General features: G+C 47.4%; 1 protein-coding gene across 1 annotated transcript in view; it reads right to left on the bottom strand.

Annotated features, from left to right (window-relative positions):
• The window catches only part of LOC116570531 (contactin-associated protein-like 3), a 163,156-nt gene extending 149,762 nt beyond the window's left edge, over window positions 1-13,394 (bottom strand). Inside the window, exon 1 of the mRNA XM_032307716.1 lies at window positions 13,255-13,394. Within this exon, the coding sequence (XP_032163607.1) occupies window positions 13,255-13,339 (85 nt within the window). The 5' untranslated portion in view covers window positions 13,340-13,394. The remainder of the gene's footprint in view (window positions 1-13,254) is intronic.
• Window positions 13,395-15,659: the final 2,265 nt, after the last annotated feature.

Raw genomic sequence — 15,659 nt, 5'->3', positions numbered from 1 at the left:
CTATTTTTAATACAATGCTTACTTTCAATTTTTGAACAATGCTTCAAGTGAAATTTTACTTATTTCCCAAAGACCATTAGGAAAAGTTTACTCTCCCTTGTCATTCTCCCCACTCATGACTGTAAATTTCCAATGAAAAAGTTATTTTCCCTCATAACTTGTATTTATTCCACTTTTCCTTTTGCTTCTGATCTTACTGCTCCAAAGAAGTCAACCAGCTCTCATTTCATTAGAGCAAATCAGCTTACACCATTACCTTGGGTGACCAAAACTGGGACCATGTTTCTCTGTTCTTCCCACTTCCACAATCTTCAGTCAACAATTCCCATTATTGCGTTCCATTTATTTAACTCGGCATAAGAGCTTCTGTAATCGAAACATACTATTCCTCTTTAGTTTTAGGAAATTTTCTTCTACTTTTAAGTTGATAATTCTTTCAAATTTATTGAAACTGAGTTTGATTTTTTGTTTGTTTGGGGTTGGTTTTTTTTTTTTTTTTTGGTCAAGTAAAAATGTAATATTCTTTACTTTTTAAAGATTTTATTTATTTATTTGACAGAGAGAGAGATCACAAGTAGGCAGAGAGGCAGACACAGAGAGAGAGAAGGAAGCAGTCCCTACTGAGCAGAGAGCCTGATGCGGGGCTCGATCCCAGGACCCTGGGATCTGACCTGAGCTGAAGGCAGAGGCTTTAACCCACGGAGCCACCCAGGGGCCCCAAAATGTAAATATTCTATATATAGTTGAAAGCCTGAATAATATTGTCCAATATATTCTATACCCAAAATATAAAAGCTGGAAATAATTTCTTCAAATCTCTATATCCTTATCACTTCGTTACATTTATTTTATGTACTTGTTTGTCGATTTTATCCAAGGCTTTCTTTTTTTTCTTTCTTTCCCTCTCTTCTTGCTTTCTTTTGAATAGTGTGAAATCTGTACCCCACCTAGTCCTTTTCTTTTTTTTTTAATTCTTTTGGTTTGGAAAGTATACTTTCTTTTACAATTCTTCTTTTGGGCTTCCTTAAAATCTTATACTACACTCTGGTTTACAATTTAACAAAGCCTACAATCAAACAGATTTTAATTCCCTCCACAAAATAATGCAAGGATCATAAAACACCTTATTCTGATCACTCCTTTCCATGTTGACCTTCCATTGCTCACGTAGACCTGTCTTTCTTTTCATCGCATCAACTGCACACTGATATTGCACATACAGCTTTATTGTTGCTCAAATGTGTGATCGTATTTGCACACTAGCTACTAGATTTTTACATCTCGTACTGCCCTCTGTAATCATGTCCTTTCTTGCTAAACTTACCCATCAGTATTTCTTTAGTGAAGTTTTGTCGGTCTTTCATACTTCTGGATTTTACTTTCTCTATGCATGACTTTATCTCACCTTCACTCTTGAACTAAAGCAACAAGTCTACAGTTCCTGGTTGGTAATTATTCCCTCTCACAAACTTAAGAGCTCACATCCCTGCTTTTATTGTTTGTCATCTGTCTCTCAGACCACTCATACCAGTTTCTCTCTATTCTGGTGTTCAACAGTTCCAACATAAAGTGTTGCTGTGTGTGGTAATTTCTTTATTTTTGTATTACTAGGGATTTGAAGGCCTTCCTGAATCTAAAGATTGGTGACTTTTCAATTCTGGGCAATTTCCATAGATGGTCTCTAAGGATTACCTTTCTATAGAAACACCTCTTAAGTGTTTCTTCTTTCCACATCTCCTCCTTCCAGTACTCCTATCTGACACAGAGATCTTGTTGTGTTCTTCTCCCTGCCCCTTGGCCTGGTTTTCATATTCCCTGCCTCTCTGTCTCCCTATGGAACATGCTGGTTTTTTATTCCACGACTGTCTTCTAATTTGCTAAGTCTCTCTCCGCCTGTGTCTAATCTGCCATGTTAGCAGCCCCTGAGTTCTTTAGGCCAATGATAAAGAATTTCATTTCAACACTGTTCTTTCTCAATTCTGCTCAATCATTTTGACCATCCATATTCTCTCCATTCTCCCTGTCTTTTATTTCCTTATACCTATATAATAAATCATACATTATAAATTGATCTCAATATCTACATTTATTTTTATCTGCGCAGTTTCTCATTTCTTCTTATACTCCCTCATGGTGCTTTGTTTCTTCTATGTGTTTTGTTCTTACTTTTATTGTAGGTATGTGTTTCCTGGACATGAAACCATGAGCCTAGATGATTGCAGAAGCAAAACACATTCAACAGGAAGACAGCATGGACAGGACTGGAAGAGATTATGCTGAGTGAAATAAGTCAAGCAGAGAGAGTCAATTATCATATGGTTTCACTTATTTGTGGAGCATAACAAATATCATGAAGGACAAGGGGTGTTAGAGAGGAGAAGGGAGTTGGGGTAAATTGGAAGAGGAGGTGAATCATGAGAGACTATGGACTCTGAAAAACAATCTGAGGGGTTTGAAATGGCGGGGGGTGGGAGGTCGGGGGAATCAGGTGGTGGGTATTATAGAGGGCACGGATTGCATGGAGCACTGGGTGTGGTGAAAAAATAATCAATACTGTTTTTCTGAAAATAAATAAATTAATTTAAAAAAACCAGGAAGACAGGACATGAGGAGACAGAAAAGGAAACAGGGGTGTGTGTGTGTGTGTGTGTGTGTGCGCACGTGCACGTGTGTGAAAACCCTGGTGATAATGCCAGTGCAGTGAGGTGTCTGTAGTTCAGGGTCAGTTAAAGGAGGAGATGAAAGCAGAGAGTGAAGAGAAGGGACCTTTCAAGGAGTGTGTGTGATATGAGAAAATACATGAAAGTTTTACCAGGGAAAGTAAGGTCATCTTTAGAAAGATTACTCTGGCAGTAGAATAAACTGAATTAGGAGGAGGTAAGCTGGTAACAAGGAAACCATGGAGAAAACTATCGCACATCAGTTCCAGAGACATGGAGGGCTTGAACAAGTGGTGGAATAATTAATGTGGTGGAATAAATTGAAGAGAGAGTGCTAACCCTAATCTTTCAGAATCAAGCCAGAATGCTCCCTCTCTAGGGGTCCACAGCGGTGTCATCATGCCCACTTTAACTGAGACTGCATCCCAAAATACATACAGATACATCTGGCTTGGAGACTAACACTCATTTAACAATCATAAAGGTCGAACCATCTGTATTGATGGCCAGATACTATGTATCCTAGAAGACTTCTGAAAAAAATAGCCAGATAAAAACTAGCGTCAGTTGGATTATACAATCCAATACCAAATAAATAGATAAATAATGTGATTAAAAATGGGCACAAGATTTGAATAGACATTTTTCCAAAGAAGACATCCAGATGGCCAACAGACACATGAAAAGATGCTCAAGGTCACTCGGCATTAGGGAAACACAAATCAAAACCACAGTGAAATATCACCTCACACCTGTCAGAATGGTTAAACTCAAGAAGACAAGAAACAGCAAGTGTTCGTGAGGATGTGGAGAAAAAGGAACCCTCATGCACTGTTGGTGGGAATGTAAATTGATGCATCCACTATGCAAACAGTACAAAGTTCCTCCACAAAAAAAAAAACTAAAAATAGAGATGTCTGGGTGGCTCAGGTGGTTAAACATCTGACTTGTGGTTTCAGCTCAGGTTTTGATCTCCTGGGTTCTGAGATGGAGCCCCACGTCAAGCTCCATGCTCACCAGGGAATCTGCTTGCAGATCCTCTCCCTCTGCCCTTCCCCCTATTTGGATTCTCTTTCTTTCTCTCTCTAAAATAAATAAATAAGTCCTTTTTTTTAAATTAAAAATAGAAATACCATATGATCCAATATCGATTACTAGATATTTACTTAAAGAAAATCAAAACACTAATTTAAAAAGATACATGTACCCCCCCCCAGTTTGTTCCAGCATTATTTACAAAAGCCAAAACATGGAAGCAACCTTCCTGTCCATCAATAGATGAATGGATAAAGAAGGGGTGATACGCATTTGTGATGTGTGTGTATATATATATAACAGAATATCACTCAACCATGAAAAAGAATGAGATGTGCCATTTGCAACAGCACGGATGAACCGAGAAGATATTATGCTAAGTGAAATAAGCCGGACAGAAAAGACAAATGCCATATTATTTCATTTTCTAGGTGGAATCTAAAAAACAAAATGAACAAAGGCAGAAAGAGACCCATGAATACAAAGAACAAATTGGTGGTGGCCAGAGGGGATGGGCAAAAACAGGAGCAGGGCAGGGGGAGGTAGGGACTTCCCGTTCCAGAATGAGTAAGTCATGGGATGAAGGGTACAGCCCAGGAGTAGTCAGTGGCATTGAGGCTGGGTTGTCTGGTGACAGATGGCCGCCCCGCTCCCTGTAAGCACAGCATGAAGGTGAGAGCTAGCCAGTCACTATCCAGTCACTATGGTGTACATGAGTACCAACCACACTTCAATTACCCCCCCCCACCTCTCTGAGAGTGTGGCCAGTGCCTTGAGGACCCTTGTTGAGTTTTAGTTCTGTGCTACTTGAAAGGACGCTGTTGGAGTCCGCACCGTGGACATGGTGCTGCCACTATGTCATTCTGAAAACAGAAGCAATCTTCATTTGAAAGTAGAGATATTCTCTAGGCACCATCAAGCCCTCGAGTCTGTGAGTCATAAACATCTTCAATAATAGTAACAGGTTTTGTTGACTGGGAAGATCCCCTAGCCCAGACCAGGGGAGTCAAGCCCGAGACCCCACAAGAGCTTGCTCTGGGCATGCCAGGTTCCTAGCCACAAGTCCACGGCTGTCATGCCAGAGACAGCTGTGGCTCAAATGAACACAGCCTCCTGGCTTCCCAGATGGCAGTGGACAGCCACACTGAGGTGCAGGAGTCATCTGTCAGCCTCCCTGTCCTCTGCCGAGTTGTACAGTCAGCCTTTCCCACTGGGCTGAAATACGGCTTCAAGCACCTGGTGGGTGAACCAGGCTTCTGGGGACCTACAGTGACACACTGCTCCCAAGCACCTCTATTTCACACCCGGAATATGAAGCCTGGCTCCAGCTTGATGTAGGATCTCCCTAGAAACAGACATCTCGTCCAAGGGCCCCTACCCAGAGGCCTCCTCGTGCCCGTGCATTGGTCTTGGGTAGTGTCCCTGACACCTGGCCTTTTCAGTGCCCCCTTAAGATCCCAGCAGCTTTTAGAACATGCACCATGCACCTGGCCTCAGGCCAGAAATTTTGTCATGCATATTTCAACGAAAAGAAAATAAAACATTCAAAATCAGCTAGTGAGGTCTTTCCATGGGCAAATGATGAGCTCAGGGATGCTCGTGTAAAAATTAACTTTTTACTGGGCTACCTGCAGAATGATTATAGAACACCCATGAGGATGCTGCATGGCTTCTGTATACTTTCAAAATAGCATATTTTCAATATATTAATTTCTTCCTTTTCTTGGTAAATACTTAGTGAGCACCATCAGCCGGGCCACCGGGACAAATAAATGTGATTCTGTTTTCAGGAACTTTAAAATCTAATGAAGGAGGCATACACATAAGCGACCATCTGCTACATGAAGCAGATAAGAGCCTGAAAGCCAATGCTTTCATCATAGATGTTAAACTAATTACATAAATGGATGGTGCATTTTGCTTCCTTGTCAGGATGATGCAGGCAAACCACCTGGTCAGGGACCGAATCCCAGTCCCTTCCTGGCTCCACCCCAGGTGGGTCAGAAGGCCACCCCCTCCCTGTCACAGTCCCCTGGTAGGATCGGCCGCACAGCCCAGCAGAGACAACACAGAGAGTCAGATCTGGGGATTTGGCTGGAAGCTTTGGGAAAGTGAATCACTGGCCTGTTTACGTACTCAACAACCCACTGTCTCTCATAAATAACCCCCGTGCCCTCAAGAACTCCCTGCTTTCCCGGAGCTCGGAACAAGGGACAAGTAAGTAAGGACGCACCGCTCTGAAATGATGAAGGCCAGAGTCCAGCCAGGGGGGAGCGTTATCCCCAGCGGTGTGCAGGGCAGCCTGACCTTAGCCATGGTTCTGCCAAACAGAGTGCCACCAGAGCACCAGGCCTGCCCAGGACGAGGAGGACAGACCAAGCCTCTGGGCACGGCCTCACCTGCTGGCCCTAGCCCTGCCCAAAATGAAGGGATGGGCACCCACAGTTCCCCTCCTGGGGTAAGTCCACGTGATGGAGTTTTCTGCCACTTGGAACTGAAAGATGCTTGCCATGGCCCTGATCTGGACAGCTGCGTTTCTCACTGGTCTACACACAAAGTCCAGCAAACACCGAGTCCTGACAAGTGTCCCAGCGCGCAGTCACACTGCCCCCTCGCACTCAGTCCTGACCCCAGCAGCAGAAAGGAGGGACACCTCTGGGCCAGCCCAAGCCCACACGTCAGCCCAGGCGGTCACTCGACCTCACTGCCCACGCAGACACGGGAAGAGGATGAGGCTCGCAGTCGATGGCTGAGAAGTGCTCCGTGCTCACCTGCGCACGCACCGACATGCACACACACCGACATGCACATGTGCCAACACAAGGATGCACTGACACACACACATGCACTGGCATGCACACACTCTGACAAGCACACACGCTGATGCGCACCTGCACTGACACACACATGTGACACGCACACATGCCAACATTCACACGTGCAGACACGCACACACGTGCCAACACACATACACGTGCCGACACATGCATGCACTGACATGCACACGCTCAGACACGCACACGTACTGATACGCACATGCGCCGACACACATGCACTGACATGTGCACATGCCGACACGCACACACACTAACACACACCAACACACACACGCAACACGCACATGTGTCGACACATGCATGCACTGACACGCTCGCACACTGACACACACATGCACCGACACACACACGACACACACACACGCTGACACATACACACGCCGACACACACGTGCACCGACATGCACACGTGCCAACACGCGCACACACTAACACACACACCAACACACACGCAACAGGCACACATGTTGACACAGACATGCGCTGACTCTGACACGTGCATACACCGACACATGCACATGCGCAGACACACACACACACACTGACACGCATACCCACGGACACGCACACGAGCTGAAGCACACACACTGGACATGCCGCCCCCACCAGGCTTTCCTGGTCGCGCTCTCGGGTTGCCCTGGGATACACAGACGTTAAAATAAGAACAAACTGGAGCTGTGAGTCCTGCAGGCAGGGCCTGATTTAATGTCCCCAGGGAGCAGGTCATGCCCTTGGTCAACCAAGCTGGCAACTTCCATGCGGGCTCACAAGCCCCAAGAAAATGCCCGCGGCATCTGAGCAACCCAAGCCAGGGGACAACAAGACAGCAGTGATGGAGCAGGGGGGATGGTGGGTCTCAGGCCCTCAGGAGGTCACCAAGCCTCCAGGCCCACATGAGGGCCACCAGTTCTGGCACCCCAGTGGCCTGGTGAATGCATGACCTGGAAATTCCTTCTCCCTGGCAACAACCACTAAATCGGGGACAGAACCCCAAACCATAGATTTTGCGAAAGCCACATCTCAACCCTACTCGGGAAGCCAAAAACTTACAGCTTGTCATAGTCCCTGAAAATAACACGTGCCAAAGCAATTTATTCTCCAGTTCAGGAAGCAGACTTCTCCATGTTTCTCTGCAGGAGTAACCTAACACCCCCCACGACTGTCTAACCCACAGTACTCAACAGTAGTAAAAGACCCCACCCAGATGAGATACATGACACCATTTCTTGTCCTACAGCAGTGCGACAGGGCAATAAACCTGCATAGTTAGCACTTGTATCTGAAAATAAATCAGTGTAACATGTACCGCCTTAGTGTCTAAGCTCTGATCAAACAGGAAATGACCAAGTCAGCCATGCTACCTTATGCAAAGGAATTAGACCATCGTGTGGGCGTACTGAGCAACGCTCCGAGGGACAGGACAACGGTCATGCTGTCATCCTCTCTCCGCAGTATTTACAAGTTGTGTATGATTCTTCCCAACACGTGATAAAAGACATCTTTAAAGCATGTCATCCTACGCCATAGAATTCAAACGAGGAATAACAAGTATGTCTGTTCGGATGGTCAAATGCCTCTCAGAAATAGGCCGACATAAATCATTCCATCTTTAAAAGTTACTCAACCCAAACCCGCCCGTGCCGAAAGCAGCAGCACGACAGTGGCCACCGTTGGCCGGGGGAGTGGGATCCTGCAAAAGTCACTCTGAAGCATTTTGTATGTTGAAGCCAAGCCGTTCAAGGCTCTAGGAAGTTAGTGGGGAGAGGCCCTCGGCTATGTTACTTCCAGATTGTTGGAGCTATTTTATACTTTTATAGTCCAAGACTAATTTTTATTAAAGGAGGAAAATTCAACTTGAAATTTGCTCAGTTGATTGAGAGCTTTCTGTTAGTGAATAGGTCCTTTATGAAGTACTTTTGAATGATTTGGGGGGGGGGTTCCCCAAATCAACTCTAAAAAGCAGATTTTCATGACCTCCGGTCCTTTCCCCAAAACCTCCTTCCAGGCCTGGGAGGGTCCCTGATGACGTATCTTCGGGTCCTTCTGTCTGTTCTGTGCAGGTCTCCCAGGACTGGAAGAGCTGGCTCTGCTCTTGCCCACCACTCTGTGTTGACGATCGCCATGGACTGTGTGAGTTTCAGTTTGTTTTCTCCGTGTTCCCAAAAGCATCCTCACCACCTCGGCATTTCTGGGAAGTGCATTCAAACGCTATAAATACGGGTCTGTTTACTGGTTTGTCTCAGGCTCTTTCCAGACTGTCTGAACTCCGCTGCGCTACAGCACGCACCCATCCATCCCTGCTCCTTTTGCCCAACAGGCTTCACTGCTGCAGGAGCGGACCCCCATTCACCGCGCCAGGAGCACCCCCTCTGATAGGCTCCCCTCCTGCCCCAACTGATGCACGCGGAAGACTGGGCTCCCTCCAGACAAACACGGAGCAGGCTACTGAGGCAGAGAGAGTCCAGAACCAGTGAAAACCCTGGAAAGAGTTTAGCCCACACTGGTCAAGACAAAATGCCTTGACAGACCATATGGAGCCTCTTTCCCTCACAGCCTGCCTGGAGATCGAGTACGCTCAGATGATAACAAAGAATGTCCACGACACTTAGCAAATAATTACAAGAATCCATATTGACTCAAAGAACAAGGCTCTTGAAAAACAAAACCCTCGAGAAGAGATACATGACAAATATGTTTACTTAAATGAACACTCATGGGGCACCCAGGTGGCGCAGCCAGTCCCGCAACCAACTCTTGATTTTGGCTCAGGTCGTGTTGATTTTGGCTCTGTGTTGAGTGGGGGGTCTACGTAGGATTCCTTGCTTCTCTCTCTGCCCCTCCCACATGTGTGCCTGCTCACTCTCTTTAAAAAATAAATACATACTTGTCATTTTATACCTCTTAGTAATTACAGAATTATGTCCAGTTACCAGGTTACGCAGGCGTATTTTTTATTCTAGATTACTAAGGCTCATCGTGTCACCAGGTTAGGGTGATTCGAAGACTACAAGGGCCTCGCTATTATACCAAGCTGGGCATGTTATTTATATTTGAAAGAGAGGATGCTGTGTGATAATTTCTGTTACAGGGTTATATTCCTGCACCTGCGTCAGAGAAGACACAGTACTGCTTCCGCACATAAAGAAGCTGAGGCTCGACGAAGGAAGGGTTCGACTCTGGTGCAAATCTTCCAGCTGAGGTGGCAGCACTACGGGCCCGTGGATCCCATGGTTTGGTTTCCCGTGGCTGCTGTTAAAATGGGCTTGGTCCACACCCCCAGTCATGGTCAGACATCTCTTCTATGTATGTAGGGATTTACTGGGAAAGAGGACATGTGTCAGTGTATGAAAACAAATTCAGATGATCACTCCTAGAACAGAAGTGTGGACCCCACCTGTAGTGGACCAGAAATAGATCTTTCTTTCTTGCAACAGGAAGGGCACTTTGGAAAGGAAGGATTCAGAGGAAGCTTCTAGAGAAAATTACAAGCACTGAGCTTTAACAAAGTGAAAACAAGTCAGCCATACTCACTAAACAGAATCCTGGATCTGTAAAAATGTCATCACTTGTGTCAAATCATCACCATCAATGACTGAAATTTCTCACATACGCTTGGGTCCTTTTCTGGTGGACATGGAAAGGGGGCAGCAGCTGTCAGCCCTAGCTGACTTACATGGGGAAAATAATTCAGTTGTGAATTGCCTTCCAATTGTGTTGTTCCCAAGTGGGGAGGGGTACACATGACCTTCAGAGCAATGCACAATCCGGGAAACTGGTTGACAACAACCAAAATGTTGACGTCTTCATACTCAGATTATATCTCTTCTCCCTTCCAAAGGGTCTTGGAATTCATAAAGGAATCGTGGGCTCACCAGCATAATTCTAAAGCAAAGAGCTATCACCTTCTTCCATTTGTGGCTCTTGGTAGGAAGTAAAGGAGCCAGCAACAGCCTACATAGCAAACTTCCAGAAAGCAGGGCTCTAACTTGGAATCTATATCCTAACTTCCCTCTTGAGTTATTTAAGAGGACAGATCTGTATTAGAACACTCATCTTGACTCAGGACAGAGAGTTCTAGAAGGCAGACCAGGGAGATGTTCACATTTTTAAAAAAATCAGGTCCTAAGCCCTGTTTCACAGAATGCGGCTTGCTTTTTCTTCAAAAAGACAGAGAACACAGAGCAACACAGCAAGCCCACGGTCATGGCTATTCAAAAATACTTTCCCTCCCGTGTATCATCTTCCTGTTATAAAATTTCCCACTGATTAGAAATGTTCGTACCACACATGTGTAGTCTCTGAGATGTCAAATCTTTCAAACAAATCCTGTTCCTTGAGAGGATCTGTTGGGCTGGAACCTTGCCGAGGCTGACCCCTGGCTGGCTGCTTTACTACTGACAACTTGCTCTAAAGAGAGTACTTCTGTCTTTGGTCCATGTGGGTGAAGACCTTTGCCTTTTTTTACTCATCTACGACTCTCATTAATTTCTAGTTAGTGCTCAAGAATATCTCATGTTTGTTCATTTGGAAGTTCTATCTGAAAGGATTATTTGAGTTTTGAAAACACTAAAACAGGGTGGGGGGGGCAAGGAGGCTAGCCAACAGAAGATTCAGCAATATTCATGTTCATGATTTCCTGTTTGTGCCTTAAATCCCACGCTGCTGGCAAGCTCCTCGAGAATTTCTCAAATGTTGGAGCAGAACAAAAAAGACCCCCTTACCTTGACTTAGTAATAATGGGTTGCAAATATGTGCTGATGTATTTTGCTTGTACACACATTACAACACATATGCAGGAGTTAGAGAAACAACGATTTGGTCAAACTAGCGAATCTAGACATGAGATTCATTGACCATTTACTTCTACTGCTACAGATGTTGTGGCCAGAGGAAATTACTGGGAAATTATCAAAGGCCATCTGTGTGATCTCTACAAATCTTTAAATCTGCAAAGTCATTTAAACATATACTGGATGCTTGAAGGGGCCATCTCTATGGTGATCTGATCATGGACTTTAGTGTCTAAGACATCCTTCCATTGCAGATGTACATGCACTCTTGAATTTACTGAACTTTTCATAAGAGTACTAAATACACCTAAACACACGGGCTGAAAAGCACAGACTGGCATCAGCACCTGGAGAGTCAGCCCGAGACCCAGAGGGGCTGAGTCTGGACACCCAACCCGTCTCTGACCCGAGTGTCTGCACAGATATTCAGACACAGAACATCCCAGAGCATAGGATTCCGAAGAAGGATGTTCAGTGTCAAAGAGCCTGATACCTCCGAGGGTTTCAGGGAGTAAAACACTAAGTGAAAATAAATACCACAACAACCGATCTTGCCGATAGGCTGTAATCAGCACCACGGGGATGAGAAGGGCAGCTCTGCTCTGCCACACAGGAAGGATTTTTGAAGTCCCTTTTCCTTTAAGTAGGAGTGACCTCCCGTGACTTTTTAATGGTACCTCCGAGTAGGACGTGAATCATCCTACAATTTACTAATATCAACGAATCATTAGCAGTGGTCGTTTTTAATTTCTTAGCAAAATGACAAGAGCTCTATTGCAAGATCTGAGGATCTGATTTTACCGAAATGCCCCCATTTTAATTAATTCAGAGCAGTTGTCGTACAAGCTAAATTAAAATTGTGTCTGACACACAGGGCAGTATCTGCTGAAAGGAGCCTAAGGCTCGTTCGGAGGAGTGACTCCTACCCGAGACGGCCTTGAATGAGCCAGTACTAGCTGATGGTGCTACAAAATCATCACGCCCTCCGGCATCCACGGATGGAGGAGTGGGACAGTGACTTCAGGTGCAAAGCTTTTTTCACTTTAGCCAACTTCCCGGTGAGGGCAGAGTCGGGCGCCCTGCAAGGGCTGAATCCGGACACCCCCAAAGCAAGGTCAGTTTCTGAAGGAGCCTGCTAGCCCTATCTGGAAACGCACACTAGCTTGACCTGAGCCCTACACCTGATTTTATTTTATTTTTCTTGAACGGAATAGGGGCCAGGAGAAAAGACAAGAGGGGCTTTTTTAAAACCCCTTAACGGAAGAAAAGCCTCGGAGGGCGATTTCAGTCTGAGCAACAGTCTTCCAACTTTTCCTGACGTTCAGAGTGAAATCCCCGGAGGGCCGAGCCTCTGGACGTGCAGCGGCGTCTTTGGACGGGTCAGCCCGAGCTCGCCGGGCGCCGCAGGCTCTGGCCTCGACCAGCCCTGCACCCACCGCCGCGCGGAGCCGGACCTGACGCGAGCGCGGAGGGCAGGCTGCGCTCCCGGGGGCGCGAGGGGTCCGGCCTCCCCGAGCTGCGGGGCCGGTCCGCGGGGGGCTGCGGGCTCCCGGGCGCGGACTCCGCAGGGCGCGCACTGCAGACCCGCTAATGCAGGACCCGCTGCGCGGACCGGCTCCCGCAGCCCGCACCTCCGGCGTCCGGGGAACACGGCCCCGCCGGCCAGCCCCCGCCTGTTCTCGAGCGGACCCCGCCAGAACTTGGGCTGTTCCCGAAAGACTCCGCTCCCGGCAGGGACACCGCAAACACCCGGTTAGCTGCGCTTGCGACTAGGCGGGAGCGAAGAGCCCGGCGAGCCCCGCTGCGGGCGCTGGACCCCGCGCTGCCTCCGGACGCCCCTTCCCCGCACCGCGCAGCGGCGCCTCTGCAAACGCGCGCGCGCAGGAGAGCACGAACCCCAAGCCGGCAAGTCCCCGGGGACGGGCTACTCACGAGCTTCCCCCGCCGCCGCCGGGCTCCCGGGCCGCGCCGCCCAGACCACGAGCATCCCGAGGAAGGCGGCCGCGCCCGGCTCCATCGCCCCGCGCCCCGCGCCCGCGGCGTCCGGCGGCTCCGGTGGGTCCGCCCGCAAGCTCCCGGCCGGGGTGGCGCCGCCCGCTCCGCGCTCTGCGGCCCCGCGCCCCGCGCCCCACCTGCGGCCACACCCACCGCCGCCCGCCCCGCGCCCGAGCTGCGGCCCCGCACGGCCCCGGGCGCCCCTGGCGGCGGCGGGCGGATGTGCGTGTGCGCGCGTGCGGGGGTCCGGGGTGGGAAACGCGAGGCGGGGAAACCGCTAATCGGGCTGGAGGACGTTGACGTGATGGAAACTGTTGTAAAGAGGACGTCCTGCCCTCTGAGCTCCTGTGGTGATTCTCGCAGAAACCCCTCGTGGGCCCCGCAGGCCAGACCGAGATGGGCATGGTGAACTTTGGCGGGGATCTGTGTCCACTTGTAGCTCAGTAAGGCAGGGGAAATTGTCTGTGTACACACACACACACACACACACACACACACACACACGTCTGTCTGTGTGTGTGTGTGTGTGTGTATATATATATATATTTTTTTTTTTTTTTTAATTTTAAACGCTCCCCCACTTGAGCTACGGGTCAGCATTTTACTATGGACAGCCCTGCTTGCAGATTTGAGGGCTAAGACCGACCGACAGATTAAACCACAAACTGCTCCTTGGCAGGAGGAATGTTGTTCCAAATGCCGAGCTGACCTTCCACCGAGCAGGTGCACTGAACAGATTTAACTGAAGAATGAACGCTTTTGAAACAACTCGTGTCTACTCTGTGTGCGCTGCTTTCCACTCAGATTCTCTCATAGCAGTTCCCCAAAGAGCATATTCTTTTTAATGATGGCGTATTAAAGGAAAAGCATATCAAAGGGGGCGGGGGCTTCACAGCATAAAGATAAAAACCAGAAGCCCGCGGACGGAGAAGCACTCTAAGACCTGTGACCTGGAACTCGCCTGGCAGTTTAGCGGCCTGTCTCCTCCGCCGAAAGGGCTCGCAGCAGGTATAAATCCCGCAGTTAAGAGCACGACGTCACAGATCAATACGGTCCTAAAACTGATCCTACTGGGGACAAACGTGCTGAGATGGGGAAACCGGCTCCAGGCAGCCTTGTGCCGCGCGAAGTGGCTGGAATACGAAAGGAACTTTAACCTTTAGCAGATCCCCCCTTGCCTGTGAGCACAGCAAGCAGAGAAGGTGTTTTAATCGTTATTTTGCCTGGGAGGTGGGGAGGACAAAACCAGGAATGGACAATTTAAATAGCTTTGCCAAAGTCAATAGTACTAACAGCTGGAAGGACTGAGAATTAGACCAAATACAGAGATTCTGATCTCGACTTTATGGCTTCCTCCCCCCTCGCTTGGCCCCTGGGAATCAGGAACCCTCTCCCCTCCCCCGACCCCAGCAAAAGGCAGTGACAACAAAACCTGTTCAGAAGGTGTGTTTGGAAACTTGCAAAAAAGTCACAGGCATTGCAATGACCTTCCTTCGTTCATCAGACACTTCTCCCGGGCCTGCCAGGAGTCCCGGGACTGGGACATTTTATTTCTAATTTTGTAAAGCAAATATAAATTAACGATTTACATCAAGGGTCTAATACATTTTTTAAACGACCTATAACCCAAACATGGTAAGTGTGTATTCTTAGCCTAAATAAATGGTCACCACGTTCCTCTGAAGTAAATACTAAGCCCTGTTGACAGATAGGCTGGACCTCAGAGAGGGTTAGGGGTGTGCCCAGAATCACACAGCAAGCCGGGATTGGAAGCCAGGTTCACTGAACTCTAAGAACACCTTCTCACAGAGACAGTGTCTCCATAACGGAGAAGCTGTCACCCTGTGAAAACTATACTCATTTGGAACACTGAAAAAATTTAAATTAAATTAAAAAAAAAAAAAAAACAGTACTCAGTGATTCACAGGAAACCCATTTAGAATGCCTTGGTCAGCACCTCAGTAATTGATACCAATGAAACCAGAAAGGACAGTGATGGTAAATCACTTGAGCGGGGATTATGCTGGGTCAGATGAGACCCAGCAGCAGGAGGGAGTGTGACCCCTGGGTGGCCTTCCCTCTGCAGAGCACAGCATTGAACTGTTAACAAAAATTCAACTGAGTAAATTTGAAAGTCTATTTGACTTTATTAATTGATTCAGGAATCCAGCAACATCCCATCTAGCAAACAAAAGGGTAATTCCAAAGGGATCTAGAACAGGAAAGGTTTTTTAAGGATGAGGGAGTCATAAACAAAAAAAGAAAAAAAAAGGATTATTTGGGGTAGGATCATCTTCCTTTAGGAAAAAGGCATCTTATTAGGTGGATTACTTCATTTTGCT

Source organism: Mustela erminea, chromosome 12, assembly GCF_009829155.1.
Source record: "Mustela erminea isolate mMusErm1 chromosome 12, mMusErm1.Pri, whole genome shotgun sequence".
Lineage (NCBI taxonomy): Eukaryota > Metazoa > Chordata > Mammalia > Carnivora > Mustelidae > Mustela > Mustela erminea.
Note: the sequence above shows the minus strand (reverse complement) of the source record. Positions and strands in the feature narration are given on the sequence as shown.